Source organism: Podarcis cretensis, assembly GCF_951804945.1.
Source record: "Podarcis cretensis genome assembly, chromosome: 1".
Taxonomy (NCBI): Eukaryota; Metazoa; Chordata; class Lepidosauria; order Squamata; family Lacertidae; genus Podarcis; species Podarcis cretensis.
In genome coordinates, this window is record NC_137170.1 from 14,677,434 (window position 1) to 14,691,558 (window position 14,125).

The 14,125-nt window shown below is 44.3% G+C and overlaps 1 protein-coding gene and 1 long non-coding RNA gene across 3 annotated transcripts in view; one reads left to right on the top strand and one right to left on the bottom strand.

Annotated features, from left to right (window-relative positions):
- Positions 1-14,125, top strand: part of LOC307209025 — a 442,352-nt gene that overhangs the window by 212,526 nt on the left and 215,701 nt on the right. The window lies entirely within an intron of this gene.
- KIF26A (kinesin family member 26A) overlaps positions 7,800-14,125 on the bottom strand; it is a 163,686-nt gene continuing 157,360 nt past the window's right edge. For both annotated transcript variants that reach the window (XM_079980029.1, XM_079980030.1), the window contains exons 13-16: positions 13,769-13,959; positions 13,227-13,247; positions 11,313-11,463; positions 7,800-10,238 (exon numbers count right to left, since the gene is read on the bottom strand). In XM_079980029.1, coding sequence (XP_079836155.1) covers positions 10,060-10,238; positions 11,313-11,463; positions 13,227-13,247; positions 13,769-13,959 — 542 coding nt within the window. In that variant the 3' untranslated portion in view covers positions 7,800-10,059. The remainder of the gene's footprint in view (positions 10,239-11,312; positions 11,464-13,226; positions 13,248-13,768; positions 13,960-14,125) is intronic.

Here is a 14,125-nt window from a genome sequence, read left to right on the forward strand (position 1 = left end):
GCCTCTTAAGTGAGATGGGCGCACAACCCCAGAGTCTGTCAAGACTGGCCCGTACAGGCAGGGGTACCTTTACCTTTACCTAGCCTCTCCCAGACCTGTTTCTGCCGGAGGTTCTCCAGAAGGGTTGCAAAATGTTTAGAAAAGGGCAAACAATAAAAGGCAAAAAGGTAAAGGACTCCTGGACAGTTAAGTCCAGTCAAAGGTGACTATGGGGTGCGGCACTCATCTCGCTTTCAGGCCTAGGGAGCCGGCGTCTGTCCACAGACAGCTTTCCAGGTCATGTGGTCAGCAGGACTAAACAGCTTCTGGTGCAATGGAATACAGTGACGGAAGCCAGAGCGCATGGAAACACAGTTTACCTTCCCGCCGCATTTATCTACTTGCACTGGTGTGCTTTTGAACTGCTAGGTTGGCAGAAGCTGGGACAGAGCAATGGGAGCTCAGCCCGTTGCCCGAATCCGATCCAATCAAGGGAATGGAACAATGCCCCATGAGGAAAAGGTGCAGCATCTGGGACTGTGGTTTAGAGAAAAGTAAGGGAAGCGGATGGCACTGTGGTCTAAACCACAGAGACTAGGGCTTGCCGATCAGAAGGTCAGTGGTTTGAATCCCTGCAGCGCTCATCTTGCTTTATTGGCCGAGGGAGCCGGCGTACTGCTTCCGGGTCATGTGGCCAGCATAACTAAGCCACTTCTGGTGAACCAGAGCAGCGCACGGAAACGCCATTTACCTTCCCACTGGAGCGGTACCTATTTATCTACTTGCACTTTGAGGTGCTTTTGAACTGCTAGGTTGGCAGGAGCAGGGACCGAGCAACGGGAACTCACCCTGTCACAGGGATTCGAACCGCCAACCTTCTGATCAGCAAGTCCTAGGCTCTGTGGTTTAACCCACAGCGCCACCTGTGTCCCTTCAATGAATGTAATGCACCATTATTCTTTAGTTTAATTTTTGCTTTCTCTTGCTATCTACCCCATGTCTTTAGGATGGAAGGACCTATGTATTTATATCCACAACAGATTTCCTGAAGTTTGCAGCTGAAGGTCCTTTGTGTCATTAAAGCTCAGTAAGGAAATTAACCAAACAAAACACCAAGCTCTGGTTTCTCTGCTACTGCTCATGACCCCGTCTAATTACATCTTCCACAACAGAAGCTGGATTCATATCTGAAGAATAAATGTGCGCAAATTCATGGTGGGGCAGAGTCGCAAATGTAACAAGAAAGGAAGCAGTATTATAAATTAGAGGAGAACTGGAAGAATGAAACCAAGTAACAATTTCCCTTCTGCAAGTCCAATATGATGAATGGGTGGCTTTGCAGAGAGAGAGCTGCGTCCATTAGTTGTGTGTTTCACGTCCCTTGACATGTTTGTGTTGCATTTGTGTGTTGTAAGAGCAGCAGCTGAATGGCTCTGTGGATGGACTCAGTGGAGATTGGCCCATTAGGGCAAATGGGGCATTGCCCAGCCAACCTCAGTATGCCCTCTCCCGGTATGCCCCACGGAGGACCTTAAGGTCCATAAATAGCAACATCCTAGAGGTCCCGGGCCCTAAGGAGGTCAGATTAGCCTCAACCAGAGCCAGGGCCTTTTCAACACTGGCTCCGGCCTGGTGGAACGCTCTGCCTCATGAGACCAGGGCCCTGCAGGATCTGATTACTTTCCGCAGGGCCTGTAAGACAGAGTTGTTCCACCTCGCCTGTGGCTTGGAATCAACTTGATCGCCTTCCCCTCTTTCCTCTTTCCTTTCTCCTTCTGTGATGGAAGTCCTATTTGGGGACTTTCCTGGCTTTTTCCTGGCCCACGTAGGACCAGTCTGGATAGTTGGCCTTGCCGAAGAGTTGACGTTTTCATCCCCAAAAAGTTTTTGATTTTAGTTTCTACTGAAATGAGGCTGCATCTTAATGTTGTATTTTAATCTTTTTTTAAAGCTGTATTTTAATCAATTGTTTTTATACCTGGTGTTAGCCGCCCTGAGCCTGGTCTTGGCTGGGGAGGGCGGGGTATAAATAAAATTTATTATTATTATTACCATTCTATGAGTCTATGACTCTATGGTTCTGCCTGTCACTGCAAGAAGCGAAGCTACAGGGAACCAGGAAGAGGGCCTTCTCAGTTGTGGCACCCTCCCTGTGGAACGCCCTACCCACCAGATGTCAAGGAAATTACCTGACTTTTAGAAGACATCTGAAGGCAGCCCTGTTTAAGGAAGTTTTTAATGTTTGATGTTGTTGCTTTTTTATTAATATTCTGTAGGAAGCTGCCCAGCGTGGCAGCCAGATGAACGGAGTAGAAATAATAAATTAATATTATTATTATTCAAGACAAAATAAAAAAAATTCCTTCCAGTAGCACCTTAAAGACCAACTAAGTTAGTTCTAGGTATGAGCTTTCATGTGCATGCACACTTCTTCAGATACTTCTTCAGATAATTATTATTATCATTGACTCTGGCACCACTTACTGTTTGGTGCTCCCTGCCTTCCACCCTACCAGTCCCAAAGGACACCAGCCACCAGTGATGGATGGTCTGTTAAAAGACCTCCTCCACCTGCTCAACAGGTTACAGTGGTGCCCAGCAGTTCCCATTAGTAAACCATTTTGCAGGTCAGTGGTGTCTATGATACAAATGTAAGGCGTTTACATTGACAACTACCCCCAAACTCCTAGGAACCATGGTTTGGTGAGGGTTCTGAAAATTCTCCGTCAGAGAACTCCATGTCCACTTGGGGATCAACAGCTCCCAAGTTGTTAAAATGAAAGAGGTAGGAGGGGTGCTTCTGTAAGCCTTATGGCAGGGTGGGGAGCCTGTGCCCCTTCATCTGTCATCGCACTCCAATTCCCATCAACGGTCAATGGTCAGGAATGATGGGAGTTGTAGTCCAGCGACATCTGGACGGCTACAGGGGTACCCAACTCTTGTGCTAATAAGTCAAACATGAATTTGGGATCGTCTGCCAAGGCAAATCTGCCCATGAGGCCATCTGTCTGCTTGACTCTACATCTTGTCCTTGAGTCTACATTTACACCTCTGATTTTCTAACATGGCCCTAAACATATTGCCCTTCCTGCTGTCCAGTACAAGAGCCAGCTCTGCTTCAACCCTTTTGAATTTCCCAAGATGCACTGCCTCATTCACAGTTATCTGCCAATTGATCCATCTTTCTCTATGGTAGGGTTTGGTTAGCTTAAAAAAACCAACAACCACCTGGATTGATCTCTTTTAACTGATAGCCTTGTGCATAACGATTTTGTAATTTGGGCTGTTTACCTTCTGAGTAATTGCTATCTCTGCAAATAATGGTATAGTTACAAAAAGACAAATAATTGGAATTTATGTTTATAGATGTAGGGTCCGTACTAATTCCACAGAAAATAGCTGGAAGTTCAGATTGTTCCTCTAAAGCAGTGGTGGCCAAACTTGGCCCTCCAGCTCTTTTGGGACTACAATTCCTAGCTAACAGGACCAGTGGTCAGGGATGATGGGATTGTAGTCCCAAAACAGCTGGAGGGCTGAGTTTGCCTCTGCCCAATCTAAATGCTGTTGGATTGCAGTTCCCAGTACCTCTGACCATTGGCTATGCTGGCTTCCTAATGCCTGATCAACAAGAGATAAATCTAAGCACTCCATCGTGCTCTGCCAATTCACACGCTGTTCCTTTGGAGGTAGGCCACAGAGGATTCAGTTAAAGGTAAAGGTAAAGGTACCCCTGCCCGTACGGGCCAGTCTTGACAGACTCTGGGGTTGTGCGCCCATCTCACTTAAGAGGCCAGGGGCCAGCGCTGTCCGGAGACACTTCCGGGTCACGTGGCCAGCGTGACATCGCTGCTCTGGCCAGAGCCAGAGCCAGAGCCAGAGCCGCACACGGAAACGCCGTTTACCTTCCCGCTGGTAAGCGGTCCCTATTTATCTACTTGCACCCAGAGGTGCTTTCGAACTGCTAGGTTGGCAGGCGCTGGGACCGAGCAGCGGGAGCGCACCCCGCCGCAGGGATTCGAACCACCGACCTTTCGATCGGCAAGTCCTAGGCGCTGAGGCTTTAACCCACAGCGCCACCTGCGTCCCGAGGATTCAGTTACCTGACTCCAAAGCACCACCCATAGTCCTGTACAGTGGTACCTCGGGTTAAGAACTTAATTCGTTCTGGAGATCTGTTCTTAACCTGAAACTATTCTTAACCTGAGGTACCACTTTAGCTAATGGGGCCTCCCACTGCAGCTGTGCCACCACCACACAATTTCTGTTCTCATCCTAAAGCAAAGTTCTTAGCCTGAGTTACTATTTCTGAGTTAGCGGAGTCTGTAACCTGAAGTGTCTATAACCTGAGGTACTACTTCATTTAGAATGCCAAAACAAGTCAAACACTTGTCAGTAAAACTAGCCTAATTTCTCAAGGAGACTAGAGTAAGGTTGCACATATCAAAGGGCATCGGTCATCTGAAGAAGGCTGCCGCTGAAACAACGGTTGAGCTCTGCACATACTCCAGCCTCAGCCCTGCTTGGAACTGTCCAAGGTGCCACTGAAGCCTCACCTCACCGCCATGCTGCTGAAACAACATTTGAGCTCTGCTCTTATGTAGTCTCTGGCCTGAGCCCTGCACAGGATGTCACCTCACACACCCCATACTGCTGAGGCCATTGCTGAGAACACAGCAGTGCCACAGCTGCTGTAATATGTTATTATCTCCACCCCAAATCTCCCCAAATCATTTCATCTTCCCCTTCAACCTAGGAGGAAAACAAATTGGGCTCCCCATTTCAGAGCCATAATATGGGTGGTCAGGGAAGATCAGCCCTTCTGCTCTAGTATGTCACAAGGTCTATGCTCAACAAGAATCTGCAGCCAATCCCATCTCCCTGCATAATTTCCATCTTGGCAAATAACTACTACTACTACTACTACTACTACTACTACGATTATTATTACTATTATTTCTTCTTCCCCCCTTCATCACAGAACAATTTGAAATTCAGTAATAAAAATAGTTTAAAACAAACAACAATCACAAGAACAGGGTGGGTCTTGAAAATATATTATCTCAGGTTTTAGAGATGCATCTTCAACATACAATGAAATCTATACATTGAAAGTGCCAGACACACTTCTGTTTTTGCATAGGATATATTTGATACATGCACATTTTTACATTTTGAAGTGTGCAGCTTGAACACCATGCATGTATAGATAAAACAAATGTAATTTGTGAAGTGCTATAAACAGAAGAGAGAGTGGTACTGAGGACCCCAAGTCAGCTAAGCTTTTTGCAGATGTCTGGGGATGAGAGCAATTTCCAGTATCTAACGGGAATTCTTCTTCCGGTCTACACTGTCCTGTGGTTGTTTATTTTTTATTTTAAATGCACAAAATGCCTCTAGGTAGGCATGCATAATTAAACCCCGTATAGTGAATAATTCAAATAAAATATAGAATGAGAAGATTAAATCCATTAAAAGTTAAAATTACATAGTTTTAATTTTCCAATGTCCTCTTGAGGCTGTTCCATCTACTTTCCTTTTGACAGCTTGTCTAAGCCGATTGCAATCTCATGTCCCAGGCTGGGGTGCAGGCCTCTGGATCGGAGGAAAAACGATGAGGAAACAAGGCTCCGCTGAACAAGGGGGTCCTCCTGATGTTGCTCCAGACCCTCTGCAGAGTTTGACTAGCCATTGAATTGGGGGGGGGGGACACACACCGATGACATTTCCTACCCACCCCAGGGCCTCTCATACTTCTACCTCCAGGGCCCACTTGAGACAGCTGAAAATTCCTAAGGCCCACCTGTCACAAAATGGTGGCGTGAGGGCAGAGCTAGTCACAAAATGGTGGCCGATGGAGGCCACGCTTGGCATAAGCAGCTGGGAATTACTGATATTTTCTCACGAAAGTGGCCTAAGATCCCCTGGTTTTACCTGTGAGAAACACAAGTTCTACACCTGAGATATGAGATGAAATGTTTAGCTGTTTGGATCATTGCTAGTGCATGTACAAATAAACATTTGCTAATGAATATGTGACAGATGCAGATTGTATTGCCGTCACTGTATGCACATTCAGGAGTGGCCTGAATAGTTGAAGTGGAATCCTGTAGGATATTGATCAAAAGAAGCGTACTCTCTCTGAATGTGGCAGCTTCTCCATTATTGGAGGTTTCTAAACAGAGGTCAGGTGGCCATCTGTCAGGGATACTTTGGCTGTGATTCCTACATTCCAGGGGCTTCAACTAGATAGCCCTTTGGAGTCCCAACTTTTCAGATCTACAGTTCTATGAAAGCTGCAGTCCTAACAGAGCAGGGGGGAATAACCATGGACATCATTTTGGGGTTTCGGTTCAGGTGTAAAAATTCTGAATGCAGTAGGAGCAATGGATGGAGGTGGGCCAACTCACCAATTTTATTTGCATCAATGCTGCCAGGGTATACCTTCAATAGATTATCATACATTCCCTTCTGGGACTTACCTGCCAGTGCTGGGTTGGACAAGAGGCAAGGGGGGGAGCAAGTGGGGGGGGTTACCTTAGTACACTAGGCTAGTTTTTACACACACACACAGCATTATCAGAATTCAAGGACACATTCAAGCCAGGCTGAAACCCTCAAGGGAGATATGAAACAGGGATGGTAAGGGAGAAGGGTTTTTCTTGTTGTTACGGTTTTCGCTGGGGAAGGAATATGGCGTGGCAAGAATCCTGAGGGCCAAACAGAGCAGCTTAGCAAGTTGCGTTCTGCCCTTGGGGCTGTTTCCTGTCCACGTCCTAAGAGATCAAACATCCTTCCATTGCAGTTACGAGGATGCTCTACTCTGTTCTTTAAACTGCAAGTAAAATATTGTAATTGTGTTATAAATCTTGTTATAAAACTTGTTTCAAAAAATCCTCACTAACCCCCAAGAGGATTGTTTGAGGTGAAGTGAGGAGGGTGTTTGCTGATGCCGGAATTTAGGCTTTGTTGATACATGGGTCCATGTACAAAATCAAGGCTTCTAGATGGCGCAGAAGCATCTTAACTACAACGCTTGACATTGTTGGTCAACTCCTGGTGTTGCAGCAGGGACAATCGCTGACACTTTCCCTGGCCCTCTTTAAACAAAATAATAATAATAAATAATAATAATAATAATATTTGTACCCCACCCATTTGGCTGGGTTTCTCCAGCTACTCTGGGTAGTTTTCAACAAAAGATTAAAAATACATTAAAACATCAGACATTAAAAACTTCCCTAAACAGGGCTGCCTTCAGGTGTCTTCTAAAAGTCAGAGTGTTGTTTATTTCCTTGACGTCTGATGGGAGGGCGTTCCACGGGGCGGGTGCCACCACTTAGCAGGCCCTCTGCCTGGTTCCCTGTAACTTGGCTTCGCGTAGTGAGGGAACCAGCAGAAGACCCTCGGCGCTGGACCTCAGTGTCCAGGCTGAATGATGGGGGTGGAGATGCTCCTTTAGGTATACTGGGCAGAGACCATTTAGGGCTTTAAAGGGCTTTGAATTGTGCTTGGAAACGTACTGGGAGCCAAAACAAAATAAAGCTCTGACCCTGTGCTCTGAACTGTATCGGGTGTAATCATTTAAATTTCCCACAATGCCCCTGACACAGCTGTGCTCTGGGGCATTGTGGGGTTTTTAAAATGGCATCTACCTTCCCCTTCAAGGTAAGCCTGTCAGTAGCAACTAACAGAGGAAGGAGCCCACTCAATATTATTATTATTATTATTATTATTATTATTATTATTATTATTATTATTATTCCCCACCCATCTGGCCCTGGACAGAATAGTACCCAGTCACTGAACTCAGGAGACACGTAAACAATAGATGCATATTTTTATTCACATGGAAAAGCTGAAGCAAGCCATTATAGTATACATTTATACAAAGGATTTTGGGCGGAAAAAACCCAACCCCATACAAAGCAAGATGATCAGAAAATATGGTTCCTTATGAAATGCCATTATTACATACACTATCAAACCATTTTGAAAGTTTTATTTTTGTTTGGCAACAGTTTTATCAACAGTTCTATCAACCTTAAAAATGGTTCCCTTCCAAAAACAAAAAAAAGCACAAGATTCATGCAGCATGTATAGAAAGAATCCTGAGAGTTTGCCTTCCTTAGAAAAAACTGTAAAAAGATATATTTGCCTTTAAAAGTTCATAAAATGCAAATGCTATATTTATTGTCAAAACTATACAAAAATATGGACCTAACTTAATATTTACTTTAAAAAAGAAAAAGAAGAAGACCTTTTTATTAAAACCTCATTTCCTTGTGATTTTGGTAATAAACATAATTCTTAATTCCTGCTCTCCGAAAGAGAAAGAGAGAGGGAAAAAAGCCACAGTGTTGTTTACAGACTTTCTCAGGTTAGATTACATTAAGGCAGGCACTGGCAACTTCAAATCCAACAGCACCCCAATGTCATGTGGTAGGGTCATCGTTTGGGGGGTACAGGCACCTTTTCCAATGAAAAGGCTTACTGTGATGGATACAACATGTGGGGCCTTGTGATGCCAGCCCCCTGGGTCAAGAAATCCTAGAAAAGGGGTTCTGTGATGAATGAGGTCCATTATCAAAGTGAGGGCCAAACTACACATTACGCCAAAAAATGTCTGCATTAATAGTAATTGCTTCCCCCCCCCCAACTCAAAGCCACCTTAGGCAATTCTCAGCACAGAAATGGCTGGATAGAGTGCTTAACCCACATCCACCCGCTGCTTTTCTAGCTCCTCCCCAGAAAGGAATTGCCCTAAAAAAAAGCAGGTAGGGAAGGGGTTAAGCACCATCCCCTGTGGCTGCTTCTCTGTTGAAAACTACCCAGTCCCAAAGTGGCTTTGATTAGGAAAAAGCTGTTGCAGTTTTAATGCAGGTGTTTAATGCGTGTTATAAGGCATAGGTTGGCCCTTGCTTACCAAGGCTCTTCCAACTTACTCTTGCTTTAACTCTTCCCAAGTACACCCCAAATGGGCCATTCTAGAGTAAGTGGCTTTAGGCTAAGTTGATTAACTGAGTTTTCAGCCCATTGATCAGATAATTAATTAATGGGCTAAAACCACGTACACTTGAATAACAAATAAAAACAGTGGTTTCAAAGCAGGGGGAAGTGTACGTCCCTCGAAAAATTACGCACATGTGTGTTGCAGCTTGGAAGAGGAATTCCTGCCTTCTTGAATGAGAGAATGGGGAGAACTTTCTCCCCTGTGACGGTGCCTGCCATCCTCATCTTTTGCCAAGTATCTGTATTCAAAACAAGTTTAAACAGCATTTTACAAATCTTCCCTTCGATGAATCAGGAGGCACCTTTTAATCAATTGCAAGGTTTTTAATCGATTGTTCCAACCGACTAAACAACCAAACAGTTCAGCCCTACTATTTGTATACAAAACGTGGAATTAAAAACATGTTCCTCGTGATCTGCAAAAGGAAGAGTACAAAAAATGAATACAAACCAGGCTATTTGGAATTTCATAATACACCTTTCCAATAGATAAATGTTCATAAAAATATCTCGAATCCTAAACCATGAAAAAGCAATTATAATACAATTATTTTTTGTTGTTGTTGTTCTGCTACATAAACCAGCTTTTCCATGAAACAAGGAGGCAAATTCAGGTATGAAAACATAATTTACTTATTGCTTTTGCTACAATTTTTGTTTTTTACATATAGTCATAAATTACACTATACAGTATAAAATATTTCATAGGAATACATTTTATGGTCTGTTTAGGTTTGCTGGTTTCAATTCTAGCAACAAATACAAAATCGAAAAAACAAGTCAACAATGAACAGTAAAGGCACTTCCGCTTTGCAAATAGAGTTGGTTCCTAATAGACTTTTTTTTTCTGCTTTCCTCTATTAGAAAATCAAGTTGATCTTTGTACATTTCATAGGTTGCTGAGGCACCGTAAAGGTTTAGAACATTCTAATTCCTCCAGGCTCTGAGAACATTCTTTGTCGCGTTAAGTCTTCATGTTTCCACCTCCGCTTTCCAATACTTCAACCACCACCACCGCCCATCTTTTGAAAGTTTGGCTCCTCCTGCTTACGTCCCTCTGCAGACCCGCCTTCAAACTTCCACTTCCCGCGCTCCATCCTGGGTGTCACAGATCACCCCAATGTCAAAGCAGGTGACTATCATGACGTGCGACTTGCACAGATTCACACACTGCTCCAGTTCCTCAGTCACTTGTTCCAATGCCTCCAGGTAATCTTGCGACTCCTTGTCGAGATCAGGGTCAACCTCGACTGTTGGCATAAAGAGAGTTAGCATTAAAAAAGCGGCTTTGTTATCCAAACAGCAGTCTCTCTCGGAATCAACCCTGTTGAAGCTGTTCACCTGGCAAATGTCACAGGTGAGCAGCAGTTGCATCATGCTGGCTTCAAGCAATGCTCCCCTCACTGTGACGTACCACACAATTGCATCAGGAGTTTGCAGAGTCTGGCGATAGCCTTTCTTGCATCTCCTGTGATGAGCTGGCCACCCTCTTCCACTATTTTTATGGTGGGGAAGGAGGGCATAGTAACAAATATGTCCTGATCTTGTTGTTCAGAGGAATAGCCACTCCAGTGAGACATAGGGGATATGGTTGTTTTGTTTGACTACCGCTATTCTGGTAGCAAGCAACTGGTTAAGGAAATGCATCCAACTTCTAACCAATCTAGAAATCCCAGTTGCTGGGACTCGCTAGAGGGGAGTGGCTTGGGGCACTCAGTTCCTGCTTTCAGAATTCCCACAGGCATCTATTTGGGTTTGCCACTGCAAGAACAGGATACAGAGTCCAGCCACTGGCCCAATTTGGCAGGCTCTTCTACTATTCTTAAGAGCTTCTATCAACTTACGCGAAACGTGCCATTTGTGGAAGGCAACATCCATTTGTCACAGTGAGAACCCAGATCCACCCTAAAGTCCACACTGGCACTGATGCATGTTAGGGACACAGGAAGCTACACAGACTCAGGCTACTGGTCTATTTAGCTCTGCCTATTATCGTTTATTTTATTTATTTCCTGAAGTGTTCCATGATCCACACTTTTCATGAAATCATATCAAGGCGGCATGCAACACATACAAAGTACAATTCAGTCAAAACGTTCATAACTGGGGGGGGGGCACCATTAAAACCATCAGTAAATACTGATTGGTTACAAAGCGAAAATCATGTCGCAAAGCCACAAACTGATGCAGAAATAGGGTGAACTTAACTTACGACTGGGAAAATGAGGAACCAGAAGAAACTGGCAGATTTGCTCGCCCCTAGTCTGTATTTCTGCATCATCTACACACAGAATCTTTATCACGACTTGCTGGGAAATACTTACATTCTCCTTTCCACTTGCTTGGATCCAACATCAACCTACACTTTGTTTCCTCCAACTCATCTTTCAAGAACTCATGCTTTGCTTTCACTTCTCTAATCCGCTGGTGGCGCCTCTCCAGGATTTTCAGCTTGGTATTAAAATATATCAGGCCCTTCGGGGGAGATGAAAATTACCGATTTGTTAATTTCGCTGGCCATCTGCCTGCTACTCTCCAAAAAAGCCCCACAAAAACCTATTGCCCTTATCATTCCGCTTCAACCATTGTTGTGCAGCATAAGCACAGAACATTAAACAGCAGAAGGGTTTTCTCCCTCCCTGCTACCCTTGCTAGAAGTGGACTTCCATGGGTGCTAATCTAATAAAAGCAACATGCTATGAGCACTTAAGGCATTTACTGCCACTCTCCCAGCTAATGTACTTCCCTACAAAACTCTTAAATTTCAGCCGTTACGAACAGAAATGGTTTCCTCACCACTGCAAAAGAGTAAATATGTTTTAGGAAAGGAAAGGAAGGCTGCAAAATCTGAGTGGGCAAGATTCCCAATCCATCCTTGTGCCTCTCTCTCTCTCTATATATATATAGTGCCAAGTCATATAAAATATCAAGGAGAATCAATGAAGTTTAAACAGCTCCATAGGACTGTTGGAATAAGAAGGTCTTCAAGAGATGCCTTCAAGTACAAAAGCCATGATGCCTACGGAATCACTGCTGGAATGATATCCCACAGCATGACATTGGTGATGCCAAGTGCTCAGCTTCTATTTGATGCCAGTCGGGCTTTTGTAACACTGGGGACAGCTAAGAACCCATTGGTGCTGGAGGAGACTCTTGAGAGTCCCATGGACTGCAAGAAGATCAAACGTATCCACTCTTAAGGAAATCAGCCTGGGAGGTATAAGATCCTGAAGCTGAGGCTCCAATACTTTGGCCACCTCATGAGAAGAGAAGACTCCCTGGAAAAGAGCCTGATGTTGGGAAAGATGGAGGGCACAAGGAGAAGGGGACGACAGAGGACGAGAGGGTTGGACAGTGTTCTCGAAGCTCCCAACGTGAGTTTGACTAAACAGCAGGAGTCATGGAGAGTCAGACACGACTAAACGACTAAACAACAAGAAGAAGCACTCCCCAGTGATCAAGCTGGGATGTCAGGGCTCAGAGTGGACCTTAAGGAACCCTGGACTCAAGTTGTTCAGGGCTTTGTATTTCAACACAAGTGCCTTGAACCCAGCCCAGTAATATATTGACATGCAAAGAAGGACTGGACTGGAATATCTGCGGGGGGGGGGGGCGGGGAGGACGTGCATGTGCTTGCTTAACCCTTCCCACACACTCCTTGTTTCCTCTGCAGCATCTTACCCCAGGTGCTTTTCTCCATTTGATTGGGAAATGCAGATTCATATCTGAATGTGGGGTTATGGGATTGGGAGGAGGGAAGTGTTGCAGAAGAAAAGCAGGGGGAAGGGCTGAGACTCACATGAGCACATCCCTGATTTGGCTTCTCCAGGAGAAATGCTCCATGTTGCTATGTGCACACACTCTTCCTGCCTACCTCGTCTTTCATGCAAATGCTCCCCACTTTCTACTCACCCTAAGGGTTCTCTCTTGTTGCTGTTGTTTTAACAGACTGCAAGCCTGAGATTAGAGACCCCCCTCTCTCTAAGTCATCTGTAAGAACAATAACTGTGGGGACAAGCTAAATTACATCAGGTTGTATCCAATACTACCCATACTCAAGGTAGACCCATTGAAATTTATGGACGTGCCTGCTTTAGGTCCATTTATTCCCAATGGGTCTGACTCTGAATAGAAGTGGGTTGGCTACAACTCGTCCTCTTCACTTGGCATTCCTTAGCAAACACAGCAATTGGAAATTCTGTTTTGGTTGTTTTGGAAGATCCAAAAATATGACTTACCTTTTCAACATCCTGGAAAGGCTGTTGGTAGAAGAAAAAAGGGGAAGTTACCCTTTTTTGTATTAGGGGGGGAAAATGGCACCAGACAAATGACTGCAATCCCTGTCACCAACTCAGAATTAACTGAATTGTTTTCCCAATTACAAGTAAATTAAACTCACAACATCTTGAATTTAACAGAATCCTAACCGGGATGCTTTATGCCATTAACATAAAGAGTTAATGACCCTTTGGTGAAGAAAGCCCATAAAATTTCATCAAGCAGGCAATGATTATAAAGCCTTCTCGTAACATATTAATTGATATTCTCCACTCACTCCATCAGCTACGTTAAACACAATTAATGGCAGACAGCAATTATTTTCTATGGGCATTGTACCCCAACATATGAATTTTTAATTTTTTTTATAAAAAGGATAACGAAAGCGCTTTAATTGCATTCCATTCTCCCCTAATGCCATGAGTGAGATTTAGAGCAACAACCCTGCCTTGAATGCTGTGCCGTTTAAATTGTCCGGAGTTACCGTAAAATATGTGCTGACCTCAGTTTCCTCTTGTCTGTGCCGCTGTAATCGTTCCACATCATCAATCTCATAAACTTTAATTTCAAATGGCTCTTTCAAAGTGCCCGGCAAGGGTGGTAGATCAACCCACTGGCCGGTGACACTCTGCTTTCTCCCCAGGGATGCAGAATCTGGAAGAGGAGCTGGAATCAGTCGACGGCGCTGGAAACCTGAGATGATTTAAGAAAAAGGGGGGCAAAGCAAAACATGGAGCTTTTTTTTTTTTTTTTGCATTTTTCATCTAGCAAATCCATAAGCATTCCAAGCCAGACAAGCAGGCAGCTTACATCCACCTGCAGACAGTTAATAGTTATAAAAATCAATTTAAAGTTTACT